The following is a 27653-nucleotide window of genomic DNA, read 5'->3' as shown; positions in this document are numbered from 1 at the left end:
ATTATCGTGGATTGGTGAGGATTATGCTAACCCAACTAAGCCAAGGTGTGTGAATGTCACACATACAGGATAGAAGAGCTAGATCATACCCTCTGGGTGACCACTCACTTTTATTTTGAGGGTATCCACCAGGTAATGGGCGACCATCCTTCTTATGTAAATTTTTAAATTTTCTCTCCTGCCTAAAGACAGGCAGCAGGGAAGTAAGATGACTGATGAAAATCAAATGGATCGACCGAGTAAGTGATTAGGAGGTACAAAGGAGATAGGGTTTATAGAATTCTTTTGTCTATCGAAGTAAAAGGCGCGGCAACTTAATCGACCGCATCAAGAGACATGATAGCCTGACGAGGACAATTGTCGAAGGAAAAGTGGGCGGGAAGAAAAGCTGAGGGCGACCCTGAATGAGCTTTAAAGGACAGGTTATTAAAGATGTAAAAGTAAAGAAATACGCCAATATGAAAAGGCTAACAGAAAGATATGCGGAGAAGAGAGCTGCGTCAAACCATACTTCGAATTCCTGACTTATTATGATGATGGTAACATATATTATAAAATCAATATGAACACAGTGGTGGATTCCTATGAGGGGCGCAGTGGGCGCCCTCCCCCCCTTGCGGTGCCGCCCGCATTGCCTAACATTGCAAAACCACAATCGCAACTTTTTCATATCATATGATGGCATTGTTTTGTACATGTGTATAATCAGTTGAAATAAAACTTTGTTAAAATTTGCATGCGCCTATTTTTTCATTACAATAAAAGTAAAGGTAGCTCAAGATATATTTTGCACCCCCCCCCCCTTGAGTTTTTTTCTGTATCCGCTACTGTATGAACAATCCTCTTCTTCCATTACCAACGTTTCCACTTCTGTCGGTCGGCATACCATGACTGCCACATTTTCCTTACGAGGAGAGGTCCAATGCGGATGAGTTGGGGAAAGGAAGAAGAGAGTGTAGGGCACGCAAAGGCGGCAGATGAAAAGGGATAAACAAACCGCTCCCGGATTAGGACGGCTCGCCCGTTTATTTGAATAGGTCTGCCGGTCGGCGGCGCGGCGTGGTTTGGCCTTCTCGGCCGACGGAGCGGCGAAACACCCCGTTGTCAAAAGGTGCATTCGATCTGGAACGAAGTTCACCAATGGGCTCCATACAATGGAATGACGACCACCGTATACAGCACATGAGACCAGCGTGATCCAGAACGGGCCGTCCGAATGTGATCATTGGTTTTCTACTTAAAATTCGAAAACTTAGAAATATTTGCCGGGAGTGCAATGTTTTCTGTAAATATAAAACTATCCAAATGGATGCCAATCTGAAAATTGCAATCCAGTCTGAATGGCAAAATCTAAGGAAAAATTTTCGAAGGACATGCCGGATTAACAGGCCTTTACAATGAACAAACTTTCTTCTTTCAGCTATTCCCTTGTGAGTCTCCAGCAATGAAGGCGCCTAAGTTGGTGCCCCCTTTCCATGAGTTAGCTATGTCGTTAGAATTTTGGTTCATTTACTGCATCAGGAAGAGCCTTTCACTGATGGAAATGATGACCTGCAAGAGTTGGACAACTAACTTTACGAGGCTAATGAATAAGTAGCGAAGAAGCGGGAACACCCTTGGAATGAGTTGTGACGTCATCCACTGATCTTTGTAAGGGTTTTGGCCATCGATTTTTCATTACGATTGGCTCCAGCATTGGTTGAAGGATCGAAAAAAAGGAAAAATAATGGTCCCTTCATTTTATCAAACTCTAGCACAATCAACTGTAAAAGAAACTGGTGCGAACATTGCTCACGGAAACGTAGGAATCTGTCACATAGCACGTGACCTATACGTCCTTCACTTTGATGACGTAATTCTTCATTCACTTAAACTATATGTTTTAGAACTGTACTGTTTTAGTGGCACATCAAATTCATTCCCATCAGCGACGCGAGTGTGCTGAGAGTTGCGTATTTCGTCAAATTGGGCATCTGAAATTTTGACAATACAACGAGCCAGTAGTTCGGTTCAACGTCGAGTGACCAGAATCTAGGAAATTTCCACGGGACCCGCCTGGGAAGAAAGAGAAACGGGCGAAGGAAATTCTTCAAAGCAACTACCCTCTCTCGGAACCGGGAGGGAAAAAACCATCAAACTGGGAGCCGGAGACGATCTCGACACACAGCAGCAATCACCCTCGCAAAACCGCGGGACACAATATTCAAATTCCTGCCCGACCCTTGACCCAAATGGTGCCTCCGGGGCATGGCCGCTCGGAAAAAAGAAAAAAACCCTAAAAAAATATATACATACATTCGGCTGGTGCCCGGAGCCTTTCGCGGCCGCGTCCCGTTTTCTTTTACGCCGCCCACAAAGGGTGAGGGGAAGGAAATGAAAGGGAGTCGCAGATGGGAGGTGGTGGAAGATGGCAGAGGGAAAGGGAGGAATCCTTCTTTTTTTTATATTTATTTTTCGCGTGCGGGTCCACGAGATGAATGCACCTGAAAGTCCCCGGCTTCGCGCGCGTCCAGGGAAAGGAAGGAAGGAAGGAAGGAAGGGCAGCGTTCACGACCCGACCACCACCGCTGTGGCGGCCAATGAAAGATTAATGCACCAGCACGTTAAAGGCCGTCCCTCCGCCGAGAGGAGGATCGGCTTACAGCTGTGAACACGGTGGCGGGAAGGAGAGTGACAAGAGGGGGGGGGGGGGAGAGCATTGGAGGAAAGAAGACTGCAGAGGTCGCGTTGGTGAGGAGGGAAAAAAAGGATTCCCCCGGTGCGAGAGGACGAAGTGAGTAAGGGAGATAGAGGCAGGGGCGCCGACTTATAAAAAATATTGGGGGGGCCCATATCGGGAGTCTTACCCCGGGAAGAGGTTAAATTCAAAGTGTGTCTCAGCACCGTAACACTATCATAATTCACACCACTTGTTTTCAGTTAACCTGCTTACTACCTTAAAATTATTTGTTTTAACACATTATTGAATGCATTTTAAAAGGTATCTATCGTCAAACATGGGAAAATACCAATATATTTTTGTGATTTCCCCAAAGCATAATATAACTTAATTATTTTCTTGAATTATTGAGGGGGCTCAGCCCCCCCTAACGAATCTTTGAGGGGGCTCGGGCCCCCTCAGGCCCCATGGAGTCGGCGCCACTGGATAGAGGGGGTCAAGAATTTTGAATAGGATCCTCCGTCAATACACATATCGATGGCTGAAGCCCGTATGACACTTTCCAATTTTATGGCCAATAAATCGGCGTGCAATATTGTTTAAAATATTGGGCATTACGTACCGCACGACACGAATCAATATTTGCACCAATGTTGGCCGAAATAGTGTTCCAATGTCCCGCTAGAGAACGCCATTGTATTTCTATGATTTTACGTTTTATAAGCATTCGTGTGATTTGTACACTTTAATCAATAGTGAAACAATTTCTTTCGTCCACTTTGTAGAAACTTCAAGCGAATTTTCGGAAAAACAGTGTTTTACAGCCAAAACTGATGTTTTCCAAAGAGCTTCTTGTTTTGGCCACTAGGAGTCAACATAACTGACTTCTGATTGCGGATTGGCCGCGAGAAAACAGAACCTCTCCTCAATTCCAAATTGGGCAAGAGAATGTGTCCAATATTGTGATAACGATATTGGACAAGAAATTGGTGTGTCAGTTGAACCATAATCCAATATCCAATAGATTGGCCAATAAATTGGGAAGTGTCATACGGGCTTAAGTTCTAACAACACGTATCTCAAAAATAGCAACTTTTCATGAGAGCAAAAGAAACGATTTATATTTTTAATTGTACACTGAAATTAAAAAAAAATCATATAACTGAAAAAGAAGCAAACATTAGCTATAAAGTTGTTTTTTGCTTGAATTTTATTTTTTAAATGTCAAAACACTTTCTTTAAGATACCTGTCTCAAACCGGCCAAATTTTGAGACACGTGTTGTTAGAACTTAGCCGTTGGTATACTCCATCAATCAATTCTTCATTCCAACAACTAGAAAATACTGTTTAAAAATAATAATTATTAGGGAGATGGCTGCCTGTGTGATATGAAATGCTTCGCAAAGATGAGGTATAAATGGTTTTTAGATTATATTCACAATTTTTTTTTCAAACATAGTTCGTTAAACTGGTGAAATAAAAACTTACACATGAGAGCAACCTTAAAAATTACCATCTTTTCAATTTTTATAGAAATCTGGGGGGAGGGGGGCCATTCCTTTTCCAGGGCCATTGTGTCCTTAGCCTTCGCGTGGGACTTGAACCTGGGACCACTAATTCGTCGCTCTACCCACCACACTATCATTATCCCCTCACAAGTTACAAAAACATGTTTCTAAAAATGTATTGCTACATAAGCCCAATTTTTTAACGTCCTTAACTAGGCGTGGGCGCGTTAACATGGGCGTAGGCAATAAAAATTCGATGGCGGCGGCTGCGTCTGGACGCGTTTTTAGCGGCGTGCGCCGGCAACCACGTTCATGGCCTCTGCAGCACAACGACGACTAAAAATTGAGTTCCAAGTATGAAGACATACAAAACTTAGATAAAACATTAAGATTATCTCATCATAAATTTATTTTGCTCACTTTCTGGCATTTTCGACCAATGTGCTTTTTCTCCTCCTACCAGCTCCAGCTAGGACATGATAAGAAGCTAAGGAAAGACATTTTCGCGAGAAAAACATACTACATTTTGGGGCAGAACATTCTCAAGAGTGTGCTCTCTAGGGACGAGATCCGGGCGTGCTGCGTGGAGCCATTGGAAGGAGAGGCTTAGTAAGGGAAAGGGAAATCTGCACCAACTCCCCCCTCTCCCCACAGAGTAATTAAGAGCCAAAAACAGTGCGGATAACGGGGGCTACCGAAATGAAAATGAGGTTCACCCTTGGGATTGGTGCAGGAAAGGCGAGGGCCGTATACCACTTCGTCCTCCTCCTGCCTCCCCTCTCTTCTGGTCAAGGAGAGGGGGGGACGCGGGGGAAGGCGAAGGCCAAGAACGAAGGGTGGAAGGCAGAGAGTCGCGGGGCGATTGATAAAGAGCGAATTTTGCCAGAATGGAAAGAGGCGTGAGCATCATGAGGCCGGTTCCCTTCCACTTGATCGCTCTTTTTATTAAGGGATTACTCGCACGAAAATTATCTATCATGGGGATTGGGTTGGTGTGGTGGTTAGAGTGTTGGCTTCCCACCTCGTGGGCTCGGGTTCAAATCCCGGGGGTGGCAAAGAATTTTCAGAGACTGCCCGATCCCTGCTTAAATGCTGTGTGGAGGACATTTCAAGGACAACACTCCGTCCGTCGGATGGGACGTTAAGCCGTGGTCCCCTTGGCGCCTTCCGTTAATAGCAGGCTAATGCCGACGCCGGGTTTCTCTCCACCCTTCCTTTCCTCCCCTTCCCTATGGCGCAAATGACCTCAGCTGTCTGTCGCCTCCTCCAAATACCATACCATACTTCCCTATCATCTATCTATTTAGCTATCTATCATTATGGTATTTTCAGAGTATACTCGTATAATGTAGACCTCCTTCAACCACGTTTCGGCATTTGCGTTCATCTCAAATTTGAAAATTGTACCTCAAATTCCAGTCTTGTAGTCAGAGATTTGCTTAGAGTGGTGATTTGGAAGTATGCGAGTTATCTATACTGGTAATTTTTCGTCAATTAGCAGAGATCAGAATGTCATACATTCCATTAAATATGCTCTTATTTCGTTTTAATGATGCTGAAACAATGAACACCTTTGGTTTTCACCGAAGGGACCTTGTGCACTAGTCCTACCGACCCAGCAGTCAAATCATGCACCTGTGTGTTTTCTTCGCTGCTTAGATGATGTTCTCTATGATTTTCATTCCTCAGTATCACGCTCAGAATCTTTCCATGTGTTTATGAGTGAGATAACATTTTTTCCTTCGACGTCATTTGGTGACAGATGAAGTGAAACGAACAATGGAATGTCAAAGTATAGGTTCCCCTGGGCTAGTGGTCTCTTCAGGGGATATACTGCGCGCAGTCGCCACAAGGGAAAAGCTTTCGGAGATCGGTGGGCTGAAACCCCTTGTGGTCCCCATGGCTACATGCATGCTCAGACCTGTTTCAAATACTAACATCTCACATTTAGGAAACAAGCAAGCGTTGAAAAAGATTGACTTTACATACAGGGAAAATTTCAAAATGATAGAAAAATTTTAAACGGAGTAAAATATCACCGAATGACAGGGAGAGAGGTATGGCTCCCATTAATGTGAGGAAGTTAAAGGACAAATGTAGGAAAGGAATGATATCAAACCTTCTACGACGGGCTATTCCCACCACGGCTACGGGTGAAGAGCTAGTAACTACGGCGAGATAATTTATGGACGACATAGGGTCCCAGCCTACTTAGTACATTCACGAAATTTTCGAGTCATGAATAAAAGTAATTCTGCCAGCCCTTCGAGAAAACTCCCTCTGTCCATTTTCAGCAATAAGAGAAACGGGATTGGCAAACCAGAGGTCATCATTTTCATTTACAATTACTCTTTCAAATAATCTCTATCCACAAAACCGGTGTTCTCTCAAATTCATATAGTCATAATTCATTTCTCAATAATGACATAATTAATTTTGATGTAATTTTTGTTATAATTATTGTATTCTACCCATGAATAAATTTTAAACTTAAAAATTTCAGTAAGATAAGTAAGTTAGTCTTTAAGAAATGCGCTTGGACAAATTTCAAGCTTAAAAATTGAGAAAATTAACAAAAAGGTTATCTCAGTACATCTAACGAGCATGAATAAAGAATTTATAGCATGGATATGTATGTTATTATAATGGCTAGAAAATATGTATTACAACAAAAGTTGGACTATGTTCAAAGGCCAAAAAAAGGCCAAATGGACATGAAACCAAAATTTTAAAACGCATAAATTTGATCAATTTTGAGATTTCAGGGGAGTGTTTGTCAAGGCTGCGTAGTACCTGGAAGCCAATTTCAATATAGAAACCATATGATTTTGCCTAAATACTGACATTTTGATTGGTACTGTAAGAAAATAGTGAGAGCCTCAAAACGAGTATCAATTACATATCATCGTGTCCCACAATGGTAGAGCCAATTTAAATAGATCTTAAATTTTTATTCGACACAAATACAATCACTGCCACAAGTATAATATGCTATGGATTGAAAAGGCAAATCAGTGCTATTCCCTGCGACAAAAAGACGCGATTTGGGGAAGGTTACTTGACCGAGGACTTTCCTCACTTTGCTGCATCTGCAGAAGCCAAAAATCAATCCCCAAAATGATCTTGGCAATAGAGGAACACGTTGGTCAACTCCGTAATATTTGCAATGAGTCTCCCAGAGTAACTCACTGACCAGTTTAAGTCAAAATACAGCCAAAATCGAGATTTTTCGATTCATATAATCAATAAAATTGTGAAAAACGATAATTTAATTTTGTATAGCTGATAAATCTTGTAGCTTACCAGAAATCATAATTATATATCGCAGTTTAAATTGCGAAATTTAAATTGTAAAATAAAATAAAAATCATTTTAATGTTTCGCGATTACGAGTGTATTTCCAATATAATAATCACAAGTTGCGCCGGGAGTATAAGCAACCCACATTACCATTGCTCTCCGCCACTTCATTACTCCGCTTCGCTTAGTTTCGGACGAGAGTCTTGAACGCGCTACGGACGAACACGTTTTTTTGCTACAATAGGAAGCATTGTAGCATATTTTTCTTAATTTATACCTGCCGCAGATACATATTTTACTTGATTTCTACTTTCAAAATCATAGATAGATTCATCAAAGATAAGAGGTTAGATAAATTCAAATCCGACTGGGACGCACATCATGAAATTTTGTAACATAATCATATCATGATTCGATGCCGATCCCATGAGATTATACGAATTTAAATACAGAATCATTAAAAGAATGTTAAAATTGACACAATTTTAAAATACACAACTACTGCGACAAATGTGATCTGTACATTCCGACATGTATAAACTCTCTTTTTGCAAAGATCTTTGTACTACATACTACGCTATTAATTTCATCATATAATTCGGAGATAAAATTTTTAGTCAGATTTTCCGACTTTCTGATGTTGTTCTCTGTGCATATATAATAAGATTCTATGGTTTTTTCAACAATGAGCAAATGGTCCCTTAAAAGTAACGGGATTCATCAATTAATTTTCACAATGCATAAAATAAACACAATAATTTTTTGCAACATTTAATGCTTGTATTGTACACAAAATATCCATTTTGGTTGTTTATTAGAAGTAAAAAAATGCATGGGCGCTAGAAGTTAGAGCGTATGTAGTTTTTAATTGAAAAATCACAGAGAGGTATTTATTTTAGTACCTATCATTATTGAACGAGTTGAAGAGGACATTGGGAATAGAAAAACGAGGAGGAATACCACTGACAATTAGAGCTTGTGGATATAGAGAATACCTTGGTAGATATATATGAAGCACAAAGGGAGAACAGAAACAAGGGTAGCATGTAATGGGAAACGACAAGCAGCACTGATGTGGTCCAACATCCTCAAATCCACCGGTCTTTTTCCGTGAAAACTTAGTACTTTTAAAACTTAGGCTTTCATTTTGAGATTTTCATGGTATTCAGGAAATTTAATTTCAATATAATTTTTTCAACATTTGCCTATTTATTGATTATGTAAATTTTACCTCACAACTCGGATGTACGTTTTTTATATTGCAAATACAGATAAATGCTGATACCCTGCAAATTACCACTTAATACCGTGCATTTTCAACGAATTAATCATCATTAAGAATAACAAAATCGAACGGTTGAGCGGGAGTAATGCATCCTCTTAATTTCCGTCACTAAGGGCATAGGCGGATTTAGGGTGGGGGGGGAGGGAAGAGGGGCACGTACCCACCTAGACGTTTCGCTTAAAAAATAGACTAGAGTTTTAATACGTTTATCAATACGTTCGTTTTTTTGTGAATTACGTAGCCTCAATCATGTATTTTCATATTATTAAATTTCATAATAAAACAAAGAGAATATTTTGTACAATAATTGTTGTCTGCAACATGAGAAGACCGTTTGCCTGTCAGATCCTTGTGCCCTCCCAGAAAAAAATCCTGGATCCACCCTTGACTAAGGGCATCTTTAAGTATCTAGCAAAGGAACGAGAAGTACGCAACGCGGCCTCCACCGATTGTTTTTGATATGGCCATTTAACTGCAGAGAAACATCCGGCATTCAGAACACGAGGAAGATGTTGACTTTCACCTTGAGCAAACATGGTCGTCCGGTTGGAACAAGCAGTTAGCGTGCCCTGGCGATCGCATCGCAGCCTACCAATTTCGGCCCACGGAATGAGGTGCGTGTTTGATCAGAAGTTCCAAGCTCCTCGAACGTGGATGACCGACAATACGATTGGCTCCAATGTAGAACGACTGATTTAAAATGATACAAGCAATCGGAAATATTTTTCGCAGCGAAATGGATCGAAGAAAATAGGTTACTTCATTTCCTCGGGATTGAATTTTTAACGCTATTCCAATCATTTAGATTGATGCAGTAGGTACACGAAAATATGTCAGAGCAATTTCTTTCGTCGAGAAACTCTTGCGTAATTAATTGAGTCCTCGAACTGAAATGAGTACACTGAGGACGAATATTTTGGTGAAATAAAATGCGCCATTGAATATGAAAGTAGTTATTTACCGATGGATTTTATTAGACATGAAACGTATTATTTAGCGCACAAATATGTATTACAAAAATGATTTCATTAAAGGGTTATCACGATATTATATTTATCACCTTACAGAATACTGATCAACTGTACTAAGGGCTAGATGTAAAGTTCAATGAGGAAGCGACGCCACAATCAAGACGAGGTTTAGCGTGTTCAATTACCACCGGGCTTGAAATTCAAAATGAGTTTTGAAAATTATAAAAAAAATATTAAAAATTACAAGCTTAATTTCTTCTGGAGAAACAAATCTTAATCCTCCCGATTGACGCAGTACCTTCACTCTTGTAAGTTCATCATCTTGCAGGCAATTGGAGTGTTGCGGGCCAAGCTATTCCGGGAATGACGAAGAAAGAGGACGAAGGGAGCGTAAACCTCGACTCTAGCCCTCTTTTATTTCACCATCTCTCACCCGCCCGCAGATAAGGTACCGACAGCATTTTCAATTTCGCGCGGCGAAGAGCGAAAAAAAAAATGTAGTGGGATGCATCCCCAAAAGCCGAATGGAGGATGAGCGGAGGGGAGGGGGTGGGTGGAGGGAGGGAAATTGGAGCACTGGAGATTCGGCTTTCGGGGAGGGAGGAGAGGGATTGGGGTGGTGGGAGGGGAGAGAGGGGGGAAGAGGGGGTGATGTGACGAAATACGAAGGCGTTTGAGAGGAGGTGGTAATGTGCGGAGGGGTGAACAGGCTAGAAAGGTGTGTAAAGCCTTGTTAACTTGACGAAATTCGGCGTAAATAAGGAGTTGACGACTCAAAAAGAGCGTCTGATGGCTCTTAATAACTTAAATTGGCGAGTCTCGACTCACGATAGCCAAAAGTTGAGGAAAGTTCATATTAATCCCGAAGTTAACCAGTAGCAAGGAAAATTCTTTCGTCAATCGAAATACTTAAAAAGGCATCCCAAGTCCCCTAAAATCGATTTCACTGTTGAAACGCTACTTGTGCTATGGTTGAAAAAATGAGTGCGTCACGCATTGGTCTGGTTCATAAAAAGATAAGTTTTGCCAAAATAAGTTCTTCCGAAAGAAGTTTCATTAAGACGCATACGATATACTAATCACATAATTGGCACACATTTCTCCTTCTTGCTAGGAGCACTAAGGTAATTTATTTGGGCGTCGAGGATAGGAATAGTGGAGATACTCAAAGGGAAACCTCCTTGAAAAAAAAGGCGCCAGGGGGACCTTTGGGTCACATGCAATTCAGAAGATGGCCTCCACACAATACCCAAGTAAGGACCAGATTGCTTCTAAATTTATCTTCGGTACTAATGAGATCTGATCTCAGATCTTCTGAATGGGAAGTGAATATTGTAGACATCACTGCCCGTCTATTACTGTATTCCTTTCTTTTTAAAATAATTTCTCAATATTTTGAAACGAATATGCATTTTTAAATGAATATGTTACGTAACAGCTATTGAATATGCATTTGAATTAGATTTCAATCAAAACTTCATTTTTGTTCTTCCTTAACCGGTGGATTACACTAGGTGGTGATCATATATTCACAATTGAAAAAATAATTCGCTTCGATATATACATTATTGGCTGCAGTTAACCAAGGTAATCACTGACAGGGATGATGGCCCTTAATGAACATTAGCTTGTGAGAGATGAGCAACACAAAGTTTGTATCACATTCTGGTGTAGGACCTAATTTTCGATGTAGCACGTCATCATTTGTTGATCTGTCTATGCAGTGGCGTAGCGAGGGAGGTCTGGGGGGTCCGGACTCCCCCCGAAATATAAAAAACACAATTACCTCCGTTCATATGAGAAAACAAAATATTGAAAAATCATGAATTAAAAAAAGATTTCTCTGGCAAATTAGGATATATTTCTATTATAAAAAGTGTTAAAATTAGTTTACAACCCTCTACATAGTACCTTGTTTTTCAAAAATTCCCTCCCTGGTTTTGGACCACCCCCTCGAACGAAATTCCAGGCTACCCCACTGGTGCCACCTCGAATCCTAGGTCGTACATGTGAAATTACAAAGTTTTTTTACATATCATTACTTTAATCCGGTTCATGTAGCCACACCCGAGAAAACAGATTACGCAACTGTAGTATTCTTCAGTTGCCAATGCTCTGTGACATCAACAGAGAATTTCCAGGAAACTCCGCGACTTATAATCGCGGGTCGTCTGTCGCCGATTAAGATCAGTCGCGTCGACTTACATACGCGGAGCGAAGGGATCGACAGTTGACGTGGGCCAGTCGGAGGGATTCACATTACTCACCGTGGTCTCGTCTTCGTGGAGCACCTGGTCGTACTCTGACATGGCGACGCAGAAAATGATCGCCGTCACGTCCTCGAAGCAGTGAATCCATTTCTTTCTTTCGGATCTCTGTCCACCTACGTCGAACAGCCTGAAAAGGGAAAGGAAGGAGAGTAATGAGCGTGTCGGAAGGTGATAGAGAGAGATTGGACGCCGTCCAACGGCCGCCATCCAATAGCCAAGTTACAGCCATGATAGGAATACTCAATGATACTACCGGATTTTGCCATGCTAGCATTTATTAAAGCTCAAATCTTTTAAATTGTGTAAAAAAATTCCATGTCAACAGCCATTAGAACATTATTTGTTCTAGAGTTGTAAGAACACCTAGAGGGAACAAATGATAAGGGCAATACAGGAAGACGAAAAAAAAGCGTTCGGCCGACAATCATTGGTAAAAGACACCCTTATATTTTCGTTCGCAGATCATGATGCTCCGAATTAGGTAGTGAAATTAGAAAGAGATAGATTTTGAAGTTAAAATATTCAAAATGGGAGCAAGAATGACTTTTAATCAACTGAGGAGCATGATTCCACCTAACATACCTGAATCGGTAGAACATTTTAATAATAACAACACCTTAACCAAGGAAATTCAATCAAAACATTTGTATCAAGAAGGCCTTAGCAAAATGAGACGCAGTTTTTCAGCTAATTTCTTTCGCCACGTTGACAAGCTAGATATTTTGCACACGATTTAGAATAGTAAATTACCGAATATAAAGAAATCATGAATACTATAGCATAAAACAAACAAACAACTATCGACCTTCACAATCAAAAGATTGGATGTTACATCTTACCCAAATTTCGTAACAAATAAAGCCAAATAACTTGCAAATAAAGCGTTACATTAAAAGCGTTAAAATATACATTCCAGAAATATCCAATGACTCAAAAATTCACGAAGGACTTAAATCGAACCAAACCTTGAGAACGTCTAAATGCTAAGCAAAGGTTCCGATGTAGCAAATAGAACCGCAACTGAAGGATATCAGATAGTTCCGTATCGACGGAGTAAAATGATGAATCACATGTTTTGAAGGAATGTTATCGAAAAAGCAAGCAAAGACAGGCACCTGAGCAATGCATTAAATTCGACAGCATTCTTAGATATGAGCATGGAAATTCCTACGAACAAATCTCGTCGCTCATTCTTTAATTCTCTTAAGCATGCAAACTATCGTGTTGTATGAGAAAAATTGAATAACTGAAAGCTAATAATAAGACTGGTAGAATGGTACCAGAAGATACTCCAGAATCAAAAGGTTTACCGAAGTGGGCACGAGAACTGACGATAAAAACTATCCAAAACAAAGGGACCAGCTCAAGGTAAGAGGTATGACATGCAATAGCTTACAGGATATACATATTATCTTAAGCCATGAGTAAGATAAATATCTTTTGTACAAAACAAATTCATGATAACTCTTTAAGTGAATGAGATGCTTTACATACCTACCAATGTAGACAGAAATATTGAAAACACAAGTATAAACTGCTTTTTTAATGATAGTTGAAAAAACTACCCAGCTTTACTTTTAAAGATGACAGCCAGTAAATTCTCATACGAATTTCCTTCGTCCAGTATATCACTAACTTCACCACGATTCATGCGTAGGAAGTAAAAGACTTGTTATGTGACAATTTCGAATCCTGCGCTTAATTATTTAGATGGATACGGATAAAACTAAAACAATAAATACGTAACACGTGAGAAAAAGAAAAAAAGAGCAATCAAACCAGAAATTTGCTAAGTAAGAAAAAATAATTAGCAATTGGGAAATTTCAGAGGTCTAACGTCACTTAAAATTAAATCATACGAAAATCCTCCTCCTAAGAAATGATTCATTTTTGATGCCTTATTACGCAAAGATTGAAACTATACCATTCGGAGTAGTGGTTGTGTAAATAACAAGGGGCAAACAACAACAAGGGGCCACTTTTAAGAGGTCAAACGCTTTATAGTCGATGTTGAAAATACGATTCACTTTAATTAAAAATGCATTCCATGGCTGAATAATGAGCCCTAATATTATTTCCAATCACAAAAAGTATATCTTCCTAATCAAGAGAGTTTCCATCGTCATGAATACATAAAGAAATAGAGCAAGAGAGGAGTAAAGAGAATGAAAATGTGAGTAAAATTTCACTAAATATAGAATCACTGCACTTCGTTGAAAAAAGAAATTGTTATTTGTAGTGGAATTTCTGATAGAAAAATTCGGGGAATGCAAATGATGAAACGACATTTATACGATTTTGGAAAAAATGTACCCCAGAAATTTTATGCTGATTTTTTTCCTGCACAAAAATCTCGGTGACAGGCTGTTGATATCCGTGGCCGAACTACTCCCCTCCTCAACCCATGACACCAATCAAAAGTAAAGCGGATTAACAATTGATGAAAATACTTAATTTAATTCCGAAACCGCCTAAATACAGGAATCTGCTGCTTCTAATAGAATGGCTCACGAATTTTTCTCTTCAGAAATACCACGGTGACAAAGAAATGCTTACAGATGAGGATACTTTTCAATTCGTCAGGAGGTCAGGAAAAAATAGATTCAGATTACAATACACCCTGCATGAGGCATTGAAAAATGGTATTCATTTCAAATAAATCAACATGAATCGATTATTTCAAATCTGCTAAGGTTTCCAAAAAACATGAACTTCCCGTTCATTCCCACTTTTTTTTCAAGTCATAAACGAATGTGTTTCGCCATTTGTTATTAATTTCATGCAATGACTTTTAAAAACTCCTTAATGACGTGAAACTATGCGAATAATCATGAAATTTTTACAATGATGGGTAGAAAGTGTTTTTCTTTTCGATCGGCAGTGCACTTTCACGCCAATGTCGTTATAAAAAATAAATTTGATGAGCCCGCAGTACTAAAACAAAAGCGTAAAATAATATTCTGCGCACACATAAAAACCAATTCTGACGGAAACATTGCTCAAAATAGAATATTCGCCGAACAAATGCAGCAAGAGGATATAAGGATTAACATCTCTTCGCTCAATTTCAATAATTTTGTCTGAAATGATACGCAAGGGAAACCTTCCTGCCCATCCTTGGGATGCTTATGATTGAAAATTTCCATAAGGTCTTATACACCCAAAAATCACGCTACTTCGATGGCAAGTGTGATTTACCTAAGACGAAACGTAATAAAATTTTCCCTCGCGAGGGAACGTTCAGAAATAAATGAATTAAATGGCCAAGGAGTTTACAACGTTTGTCGTAACTGCCAGTGGCGCAGCGAGGGTTTTTTTTTGAGGGATAAACCCCCCCAGAGCTCAGAGAAATTTTTAATATTAATCCATTTCACTTAAATCGATTAACATTATAGAATAGTGTAAGCATCAATAAAATATCCCTCAGAAAGCCGTAAAACGCACCATTTTGAACCATTTATCTTAAAATAAATTTAGAGGAGAACCCTCGCACCACCCGCTTACCCTGGCGAGTATTCCACACCCCCAATGTTTGTTGCTCCTAAACTCCTAAAACCCCCTAGCCTTAATTCCTAGCTGCACCCCTGTTAACTGCAACCCACCTTCGCTTTAGCCCTATTTTACGTCACTGAGGTATTTAGGCTTTTTCTAAAACAAGAAATCTCATACAAAGAAGATTGAGAACATTGCTGAACTTTCTCAGAAGGTTTGCAAAAATTCTTCTGAAGGTAAAAGTGCGAATAAATTTCGTAATTCCCGGAACAGGTTCGATCGTTCCTTATTGTCATTAATCAGCATCCCAAATTTCGGAAGGATGTGACATGATGATGGTGAAGTCAATATTTTAGTGGTACAGGGTAGTTCTAATGCCGATTGTTGGTAAGAGAAAACTTTCATACCAGTACGTTCGTCTAGGGAAATCAGCATGAATTATCTTTCCACCACGCACACTACTTCGATAGCATATGCAAAGTACCTCGGAAAAGAGAGAAAAGTGCTCACCGAGAGGAGAATTAAGATCAGGGGGTAGATAATAATGAAGAACGCTTGTCACTTCATCATTGGTTGAGTTCTTGGTTACGTATCGGAATTAAACTCCGACGATTCAAGAAACCCTTCCCCTCTTTTGAGAGGTACTCAGTGTCTCCAAAAATCTCATAAAACTAAAGAGCACCAAATATTTTCATGGCGAATGGCACCTCGGGTTAGATAGAAGACATTCATCGTTCATTGTGAGGGGTACGGTGGATACGGCGTGCAACTTTACTTAGGGCGTTCATGTTGAAATTAACCAGTTGTATCTCCCCAACTCCGACGATTCAAGAAACCCTTCCCCTCTTATGGGAGGTATTCAATGTCACCAAAAATATCATAAAACTAAAGAGCACCAAATATTTTCATGGCGAATGGCACTTCGGGTTAGATAGAAGACATTCATCGTTCATTGTGAGGGGTATGGTGGATACGTCGTGAAACTTTACTTAGGGCGTTCATATGTGAAATTAACCAGTTGTATCTCCCCAACTCTAACTAAAGTAATATATTTTTTACAAAATGATAAGGCGGAGGTCCATTTACAGTATGGTTGGGCGGAGTTGACCGACAGCTAAGATCATTCGTGCCATGAAGGATGCCTAACCAGCTCTTAACGTCTATCACCAAGGAATCGACGGTTAAGCGTCTCATCTGACAGACGGGTTGCTGATCTGGAAGTGCCTTACAAGAAACACCCAACCGTGAATCGTGCAGGCACTGGAGCTCACTCTGCTATATCTCTGCCAACGACAAGATTTGAACCCGGGCTCTAGGGATGGGAAGCCATTGCGTTAGCCACCAATCCGACTCGATCCATGCGTGAAACAAACCACAGATGGGACACGAAGAGTACTCAGACTGGACAGAGAGAGAGAGAGCGTAATTCGCAAAAAAAGGATCGAACACTCTCTCCATTCCACGCTACCCTCCACCACTTTCGACGGCACCTGAAATGTTAATGGTGCGAGGTATTTCGGAATAATTCTTTTTTTTTAGCAAGACGCCGTTCAGAGTAAAGTGCGCGGTGGCTGATGGGAGTGGAAATGGGCGAAGGACATGGCGCACACGCGCGAGCCAGCATCCAACCCCTCCTCCAAACATCTACTCCCCCACTACCAAACCCCTTTCCTATATTTCCCCACCCTTCCCCCACTCCTCTGCTCCCCCTCCAATCCCCTCTCCCAAACAGGGTCCCACCCACACCCCGGCACCCTGCACCCACACCCCCCCCCCCTCTCTCTCTCTCTCTCTCTCCATGCACCACCGCCCGAGATCGAATGTTCACTTGTTTGTAACCATGGCAACGCGGATGGCTCAGCGGCGTTGCCAAGTCTGCTGCTTAAACGGACCCTCCCCTCTCCGCCGCTTCTCCCCTCCCGGATCTCACCCCCCTCCACCCCCTTGAAACGTCAAAGGGAGCAAGACCACCCCCTGCTTGCTCCCCCATTCCCCTCACATCATCTCCGCGCTTCCACGCCCTCCAGCACGCCGCGCCACGTACACACAGACGCACCAAAAAAAACCCTCCCTGTCTCCCTCCCCCTCTAGTTCTCCCGAAAACCTTACACAGGGGCAAGGGAGTCGCACCCCACCACTCTCTACCGCACTTCTCAATTAAGTTGGGAAACGCTATGTGTGGAGACTACAGTTACGCTAGGCTCCGATTGCTCGAGCAATTGAGACTGGACGTCTCGGAGGCCTGATTCTTCATCATTGCGGCTTTCGCGGTCCATGGTTGATAAAAATATTAAACCTTTTCGGGTCATACCGCGTGGTTCAGGTTTTATCCCAAGGTTGCGCGACCCTTACTGGTCGCTTCTTCAGGGTGGATAGGGCCACTCTCCGTGTGGGTTGAAATAGGACACTTCTATATCTACATCTACACAATACCCCGCAAGCCACCTAAAAGGCGTGTGGCAGGGGGTGTTAGGACACCAGCCGTTTACAGCTTAAAAAAATGAAGTGCTCTAACGAAATTGGGACTAGCGTTTATTAAAGTCCTTTATGGTTCGGGGGAAAAACGAATTCCCATATCTATCCGTTCGGCAAAACATCTCTCTTAATTTATCGCTTCTATCGGACCTGGAAATATAGTGTGGCTCTGATATTATGCCCTCCGTGTCGCTCTTAAAGATATCCATTCTCAATTGTTCAAGCAATCTAAGCCTTTGCGCTACTTGAAGACTATAGAGTCGGTGTGCGTTGAAATATATTAAGTCGTGAAACGCTATACATGGAGACTACAGTTACGATAGGCTCCGATCGCTCGAGCAGTTGTGTCTTGAAGGTATAATTCTTTGTTGGGGCTTTCGAGGTCCATAATTGTTAAAAATATTAAATATTTTCGGGTCATACCGCGTGGTTCAGTTTTTATCCCGACTTTTCGCGACCCCTGCTTGTCGCTTCTTGAGAGTGGATTGGGCTGCTCTCGGTGTGGGTTGAAATATTGAAGTCTTTAAGTTTCATATTTCAATCCACACGAGGGATGCCCAACTCTTAAGAAGCGACCAGCAGGGGCCGCGAAACGTCGGGATAAAACCTGAACCATGCGGTAAGACCCGACAAAGTTCATTATTTTAGCCTTTAGGCCTGTTTACGCGGCACATGAACACGTAACAGTTAGTGATTAGAAACTGGTAGCTTCTTTGACCGGATTTTGAATCGGGAGACCCGGATAAGAATCCTAGCAAAGTCACATTATTTTTTCGTGGCGATTTTCATCATATTACGCAAATGCACCTTGCGACCGAACAACTTGTTCGAACCAAAAAAGCACTTGTTCTAATTTGGTTCACGCATTCGCACATATTCCGTTCCGGTCCACCAAAATATTTCATGTAATCACAAATTGACTCGTACGTAAAAGATACAGGGTCCGGCGTGATACGGTGGAAATCTTTGATATTTAGCTTATTAAAAACCACTTGTCTGTTTCCACACACTTTTATTTACACCGACCATGGTTTCGGCAACTTGTGATAATGGCACAAAACCTTGATAATGGCACAAGTTGCCGACACCATGGTTGGTGTAAATAAAATTGTGTGGAAACAGACAAGTGGTTTTTAATAAGCTGAATAACTCGTACGTGTTGCTGTACCGTGTGAACGTCGGCCAAGGAGTGCTTGACCCAGAGGAGAACCCAAGAAGAATTTCTGCCGGTAGTTTTCCAGGAAAGACTAAGATCATATTCCAATAGTCCCACTACTTATTCAAACTTTTCTTCTATGCTGTACCTCTCGTTTTAAGCCCGGCAATGCCCTGAATATCTCCTCCCGCCGCTCTAATCGGGGCAGAATCTAACCATCAACCCCCACCATCATCCACCCTCTCAAAAATCCGCCGCCGAAACCAAGCCCTTCATACATGCGAAGCTGAGAGACGGACCACGGGAATCACAAATCTTTTGCCTTTGCACCCACCCTCCCCGCCGTAAAACACACTACCTTCACTCCCACCACACTCGAAAATAAGGCACACCCTTTAGCATGTGATGTGCGTTGATTGTGAGTGGAATAGATCCACGATAAGTTCCCCCCATCTCTCCTTTAGAAGTAGTCCGGAATATTTTCGTGACGCTTCAATCCTTAAAAACTTATGAAATATTGCATTTTTAGTCTCTAAAGAGGGCCTTTACCTTACCTTACTTTCACCTCAATTTTGAAGATTTCAAATCAGCATTTTCGCAGATGAAACATTTTTAAATTTGAGATAGACGAAAATATGAACAAATGCCTGTCATGTAGCACCTGAAAAATGTCCAGATAACTACCAAAGTAAAAAAGGAGTAATTTGTCGCGAAAAAAGACAAAACACGACCGGCTGAAAATATCAGCATGTACACAACGGAACCCACAATATATTCACCAGTTCCTCCAATGTAAATTTAGCTAAACGCTCTTTAAGGGATAAAAATGTTCATATCTGGGATACTCTCAGAGGTACATTATTCACATATAGCCCGGCCAAAATAGACATTGACCCTTGCATAAATTTCCAACAAGCTGAACATTTGCATGAACCTTAAGAATACCACTCTAATAAAATCCTGGAAATTCCCCATCGATCCCGTGTGTGCAAAAAATTTTATTCAAGTTCAAAGGTCACAAAAATGAGTTTTTTGCATTTTTTGGCCAAACGGTTAGTTATATGATAAAAATTGCTCTGACCTAAGTTGTAGATCAGAAAATTACCTACAAAATTGTCATTTCACTTTTTTCTCTAAGATTTACCATTTCTGAGAAAAGGCCATTCGAAAGTTAGCTGGAGCTGTATTCTCCGTAATGTGCATGACTATATTGTTGCGCTCTCCGAAAATTATTGGACAGCTGCAGCTAACATTCGAATGGTTTTTTCTCAGTAATGGTAAATCTTAGAGAAAAAAGTGAAATGAAAATTTTGTAGGTAATTTTCTGATCTACTATTTAGGTCAGAGCTATTTTTATCATAAAACTAACCGTTTGGCCAAAAAATGCAAAGAACTCATTTTTGTGACCTTTGACCTTGAATAAAATTTTTTGCACACACGGGATCGATGGGGACTTTTGAGGATTTCATTAGTGTGGTATCCTTGAGGTTCATGCAAATTTTCAGCTTGTTGGCAATTTATGCAAGGGTACCCCTATTTTTTGGGCTAATTTGACCGGGCTAATATGATACTTGTCATTATTGACAAGTGTCAACTGTGAGAAACAGGAAAATTTTATTACATGTCAGTTCAAGTACGCACGTTAAAATTAAGAACCAACGGTAACTTTCAACATAATTTACAATACTTTAACAACGTTTCGGCTGCTAGCGCCACTATCATGGTACTGTTGGTTTTTAATATTGATTCGGATGGGCCAAACTCACAATGTTTAGCCTCATACGCTGCTTAAAATTACAGCGTAAGTTTATGCGGTCATAGCTCATGAAATTGAGACAAAATGCGATGAGTCGAGAGGGATTAATGGGTCATCTTAATGCCATGCCATGTCGGAATCATACAATTATTACTTTCGTTCTTTTTTAGGAATAGCACGAATGATCGCTTGAAAATGACCTTTTGAGGCGAATTTTTCAGTGAGTTCCGCAGCGATGGAGATATCAGGCGTTTCTCCATGATTTAGAACGCCCGTTTTTTCTACCCTAATGCTCTAACGCAAAAATAAAGCAGCGAAAATGATAGAAAAAGATACGGCGAAATGAATGTTTGGGCACATATTCGTCACTTTTTAATATTGTGGGATCCATTAATTATTTTTTCTCATTTCGCCCCGCGAAACCTCACATAAACAAATATGCTCCGTAAAATTTCGATGCTTACATTTTGGGCTAATCTAACAGGACTGTTCACCCGGACTTGAAATCGCATTTCTATTTATGGATTTGAGAGCCGGATAGCATATTAGACCATCGAGGGGCATAAATATTCTTCTAAGTGACTTACACTCTCTAGTACATAAAATCAAACCTAATATCACCTCCCCATCGCATCGTTCGCTACATCTTCACAATACCATGATAAAGCGAAGAAATAAGCAGATGCAATGTTTACACAGATACCTTATTGGTCCTTATGTTCCTCGCGAAGGACCAGCACAGTAAGTTTGGAATTCGACGGCGCCGACGCCGGGAGATTTTTTGGCGTGCGGCGGCGATGGTCTCCACGACGCGAATCGGTCAAGGCGACAAAAAAAAACAACCTCCAAGCGTTCTTAACCATCAATCAACAATCGAAAGCTTGGTATTAAGGCCGTTTTACACGGTACACGGAATAGCGCAATCTGACGTACGTGCGAAGGCGCAATCAAAATTGCGTCGTGTAAAGTGGTGAATTGCTAGAACACATGCGAGAATGCGTGGATGCGAGACGGCAAAATAGCCCCTGCTCTAGTATCGTTCATGCATTCGCGCAATTCCACTCCATTTTAGAAATAAATGCGGCTCTAAACTACGCAATTCTGTGCCCCGTGTAAAACGGCCTCTACGCAGCTCTCCAGTCCGCTCTCCCACCTAATAAGATTCCATGGTGGCGTATTCTTACTCTTAAACATCGTTAATAACCAGTCCTATGTGACTCATTAGGAGCCGTTCCTTGCTCTTCTTCCCGTCTACCATTCCCTCGACGATCGTCTTCATCAAGCCATCTTATCTTATGATGAGGCCGACTATGTTGCACTGTCTTCTTCTCAGGGCTTTGAGAAACTTCCCTATCCAGCGTTAGTAAGAAAAAAAAATGTATGAATCCTAATAGTGAGTAAATTTGAAGAAATTTACGATTTTGTTAAGGCCGCTATACACGGCGAATGATTTCATTCACATGATCATTCAGCATGATCATGCGCATGATAATTCACCGTGTATGACGGAGCAATTCGCGAATGAACCTTCATGCGCATGATCATTCGGTGAAAATTAGAATATGTTGTATTTTGCTCGCATGATCCTGTGAATGATCACGTGATCATTCAGCATGATCATTCGCATGATCATTCCCCGTGTATAGCGGCCTTTAGGAGCGGACTCAATGGCACGGCGCTGACTTGCGGTAAACGTCGAATGGGCGGCGCACAGGTCTCCTACCTATGGAAGTTTATTGCCGGTCGACCAGTCCCCTTCTGGCTTACTCCTCGCTCGGGGAAAGATGCAAGAAACGCTCCTCTCCCACCCCGCGTCAAATTAAGCGAAGATGAGGTCCGAGCCTCGTCGGAAACCCAATTAAAAAAGAACGTGTAGCTGACCCGTGGACGGGCGAGAGGGATGAAATGGGGATGGGAGGGGGGGGAGGTTAAAGGGGGAAGGGGTGGGAAGAGGAGGTGTTGAGGAGAGGAGGGGAAGGTTGAGCACAGAGAAGTCGCTGACTATGCATAATCACCGGCGAAAAATTTTCGACGGTTCCCGCAGCCTTTCGGAGCCACCCTTTTCCCTTCTCCCCGCTACCGAGTAATAAAAGCCGGCCGGTGAAACAAGATTAGCGCCGGGACTGGATTCTGGGGAAATTACGTAATTCATAGGAAAATACTATTCGGGGACGGAAGCATCCACCGAATTCCACCCCCCTCCCCCCCGAAAAAATACGACCCCAGCTCGGATATTCAAAGATGAATGACGAAAATGTCTCAGTGCCGCCATGTTAAAAGTCAGCCCTTTACGAGTAACACATTAAATGCAATTTGTACACATGAAGCGCCCATTAATTTTAGATTTCACTTAACTGCGCCACAGGATGGGCCTAATCTTCACTCGTTACCGGAATACTCTCGTACGTAATGGGCCATATCGATGGCTAACAACACGTATCTCAAAAATAGCAGCTCTTCAGGAGATCAAAACACTGTTTATTTTTTCATTGTATATAATTTTTATTGAAATTAAAAACCAAAAATACATAAGACTGAAAAACAAGCATACATTTGCAAACAGAGTTTTTTTTCTGTTTGAATTTTATTTTTTATTAACAGTATTTGCAATATTAACTCAGACCGGCCAAGTTTTGAGATACGTGTTAGAACTTAGCCATCGCTTTGTACCATTCACGGCAATGCATTCAAACGCATCGTCCTTCACATCACCGCAGATACGAGCGGCGGGGAGAAAATACGAAATTTAATTCCGAGTATCTTACGAAATTAAAAAAAAAAATTGTTTGGAGAGCCAAGAATGGAAAAGATATTTCAGGGAGACGAAATTAAAAATCGGTTCCCACTCTTTCAGCAAAGAAAAGCGGAGCCAACTTCATTAATGATGAAGTCATTTCCAATATGAACTTCCATTTTCAATACAGTGGAAAACGCAATTTCTTCAGATGGAGACCGACATCCAAAATGCTTTCGGAAAAGGAATTCTATTCCGAAGATATATTTATCTTGAATAAAATAGAAACATGCGAGAATAGCTTTTATTTACTATCCTCCGCTTTTTTATCTACTCATGCTAAATAGTATCTCTTATTGTACCAAGCCGTAGAAAAGCTTTAACATAAAACACAACACATACATTTGATAATTATCCATGTCCGTCCTCATTTCTGATTGTAATTCAATCTTCAGCTGGGCATGCTAAAAAATGGTAACTATATATACTTAAAATTGGTTGAATTTGACGAATTATGCGCCGATTAACACTAAAAAACAGATGAACGTCATTGGAAAGTTAGAACTGGTGCATGAATTGATGCTAATTTTAAAGTCGACAAGAAAAAAGTTTAAAGAAGAAATTTTGTATCCACGTTCATAAACCAATTATGATCATTACAATTTACCTCTGATGCGAGTAAAATATGCAAGGTAAGAAGTCAGATAATGAAATAGCATTGGAATAATGATAACTGATAAGACCTTTTTTTGAAATCGATCGATATAAAAATTGGTAACATACCTACGATGCGGGTAGGAAGTACCAACGCCACCAATCGACCCCCATTGAAAATATGACAAAAATATATTTGCACAGCCTCTTCTCCAATTGAAAAACAATTCGAAACGTGCACCATAACGTGGCGAGGCAAAAGTTAATTTTTACAAACGGTAAAGGGATAAAGTTCACTGAATTTAGAGGTCGCACTTGTACAGCTGACGTCCACGCCCCGGCTGTCTGGTGCCCGGCTAGGCCCAGGCGGGCGAGAGTTGAGGTGAAGGGCCTCGGAGCAGTTTATTCGGCGGCGGGAAAGAGGGGTGAGGGAAGAGAGCGAGGGGAGAAATGGTGGAAAGGATCTTGGAAAAAGTCAGAATGACTTTAATGTGGGAAAAAAGTGGATTGCTTACCATTAAACGATCAAACACGCGATGGAATGCATTAATCGATGGGAGGGAACGAAAGAAAAAGGAAACGTTAGGCGACTGAAGAATTCCGACGATTGACCTCCTCTCAGTTCTCATTATGACCGCTGATACTCAGATGAGGATGCATTTGTCCTGCTTGATCATATTTTAAAATAAATTCGATGTTTTTCAATCCCTATACTCAATTCACAACGACTTAACTCGGCGTAATTTATATTATTATGAAGACTACCAAATTATGGCATTTCCTTCACATAGAGAAAACCACGGATCAATCATGAAATAGACTTTAGTATACTTGAATACTGATTTAAACAACGCAGTTCATTATTGTAGCAGTAGCTCAGAAATGATACCTCGTTACTATTATCAACGCAGATAATTAGTATCATTAAATATCCCAAGAGTACCACTACTGATGGTAGAGGTGGCGAAATAGAAATATTTTCATCTCCTTTTCATAGAGAGAAAATTTAATCACATTTTGGCTTACGATTGATCCCTCAGATCATTAAAAAGAAACAAACTGTAATTACAACCTTTACATGCGTCGTTAAATCAATGACGACGCTTGCGATGCATCCATAACCATCGATTTCAACTGCGGTTAAAGTTATACTGCCTAAACTTTACTATTAGATCAAATTAAGATCAATCACGTTCTAAATCGATTTTTAATATCTTAGTAATGCTTCGCAGTCACTGCCCACACGTATCAGTTAAGCGTAATTTTCGACAGCTACAGCAATCAACTTCGATGAGTAAACCTATCTTTAATCGTCTCTCACAATCTCTCAACTTGACTTCGGAGCGCACAAGCGGATTTTAAGGGACTTAGATGATCTTTCTGACATATAAATCTTCCTTACCAGCAGCAAATTTACAGAGGAATTCGATATTATCTCAAATAAATATACTTTGTAATGTACATGAAGTGCTAACAGCCAGGCACCATCGAGCTCCATTTAGTTATGATACACCTTTCGTATTTAGAGTAAAAATACAATGGGTGATAAAAAAATCCTTTCCAAGTATTCTTTTGATTCCGCCCCCTTCTGATAGATACTTGCGCATATTTGATTTGTGCTGGATACCCAGAGACAAACAAAATAATTTAATAAAACGATGCTTTTATTTTCATCATCAGTTTCCGAGAATCTGAATACATGCTCTCGTTATCTATGCACATTATGAGTACCTAAAAACATTGAAATAACTTTACTCTCCACGGCGATACCATAAAAAATAGAAGAATAACAAATGATGAAGACATGTCTAGGATTCTTGTATACGAAAGGGTGTTTTGGAGACACGGTTTTTCCCAAGGGATCAAGATGAATTCTTTCGCAACAGTACCTACTGTATGTTCTGGTTTTCTATGAAGGCTTATGAGTTAAAGGGGAATTTCGTCAGGGATTAAGTTTCTGATGTCCGGTTCATATTAGCCATTAAATAATGCTGTCTTCATCTTTACTTTGAAATAGCCACAAATATTGATTAGCGATAAAGATTGGCAATTAAATACCACTTTTTATTTTATTTTATTATCTATCCAAGCTAAATTTAATATCTTATTGTAATTACTCCCTGAGTAAGTCCATGTCTAAGCGCAGTAACACGGCCAGAAAATTATTCTGAATTTTATCGTAAGAGTGCACTATGGTTATCACTAAACTTCTATGGGACAAACTATCATAAGTTCTTAAAATATATGAACTGTCAAAATGTAATCTTAAAAAAAAAATAATCGCTGTTTAAATTATTTATCGATTATGTTTGTCGATTCGTAACAATCAACTCTGAAGAATTTTGTTTAAACCAGAAGAATCCACAACAGAAAAAAAGGCCACTCCTAACAGTCCCTTTGGTTTAACAACAATACCTCGCAAGGGCTACACATTCGAAAGCGAAGCAAGTCGATACGCGGGCATTGCTACTCGCGATGGCCCCAATCGTCTGGTTGTGCAGTGTATGCGTACACCGTATAAGGGAGAAGCGCGTAGATGACTGAAGAAGGTGGGGGCGTTGCACCCAGGGAGAGGACGCAAGCGTGATACGGGCGTGCGTTTGGGCGAACGCGTCGCTTGGGCTGGAGTGAATCACGAGAGGGGAGGGTCGTGAGGGTGGGGGATAGAGTAAAGGGTGCACGAAACCGCTTCGGTTTATTACGCCGAGGGTGGGTTTATTAGGGTGGCTTGGGACACGAGTTTCCCCGGTTTCGAGAAAAACAACAGGCATCATACCTTACACAAGAAAATATGTACACGATTACTCCAACCTCTAAATGCCAACCTGACCTGTATGGCCTCAAAGTCGTTGAATTTGGCAATGAAAAATATGTGTGCCATTGAGAGGGCAACTTTTTTTGTTATAAATTGCTTTGAATTGCTTGATTTTTCAACCAAAAATATCAATTTTTTCGATATTTTCACAGACCATGTTCTCACCGATCCATCCAATCACCAAGGTCACATAATTCGCAAAACTATGGTCGCTGAAAATATTGTGGAAAGATCGACGCGAATTTTATTTGTTATAAGTAGACGCTATTCGTTCAAAACTAAGAGCGACATTAAAAAAAACAACATTGATGCCTCATAACGGTTGAGGTATGCAAAAAATGATCGCAATTTTAGCATAGCCAACAGAAAGTATTTATACCATGTTCGTATTACTTTCTTTGTATTGGCATACGACCGGTCCTACATTTCCATCCTCCCTACACTTTTTAAGCATGTTGGTTTACCTTAAATCCTATCATCCAGTTACTTCCTTTCCTCAAGCACATCGGCATTAACTTTCTCGTTCCTTTTCCTCCACAGTAATTTACCCTATCCTTTGTTTTTCATAAGTATATCC

The 27653-nt window shown here is 40.8% G+C and overlaps 1 protein-coding gene across 1 annotated transcript in view; it reads right to left on the bottom strand.

Annotated features, from left to right (window-relative positions):
* The window catches only part of LOC124162378 (guanine nucleotide-binding protein G(o) subunit alpha), a 273531-nt gene that overhangs the window by 16317 nt on the left and 229561 nt on the right, over positions 1–27653 (bottom strand). Inside the window, exon 6 of the mRNA XM_046538898.1 lies at positions 11992–12121. Coding sequence (XP_046394854.1) covers positions 11992–12121 — 130 coding nt within the window. The remainder of the gene's footprint in view (positions 1–11991; positions 12122–27653) is intronic.

This window comes from Ischnura elegans, chromosome 1, assembly GCF_921293095.1.
Source record: "Ischnura elegans chromosome 1, ioIscEleg1.1, whole genome shotgun sequence".
NCBI lineage: Eukaryota > Metazoa > Arthropoda > Insecta > Odonata > Coenagrionidae > Ischnura > Ischnura elegans.
Note: the sequence above shows the minus strand (reverse complement) of the source record. Positions and strands in the feature narration are given on the sequence as shown.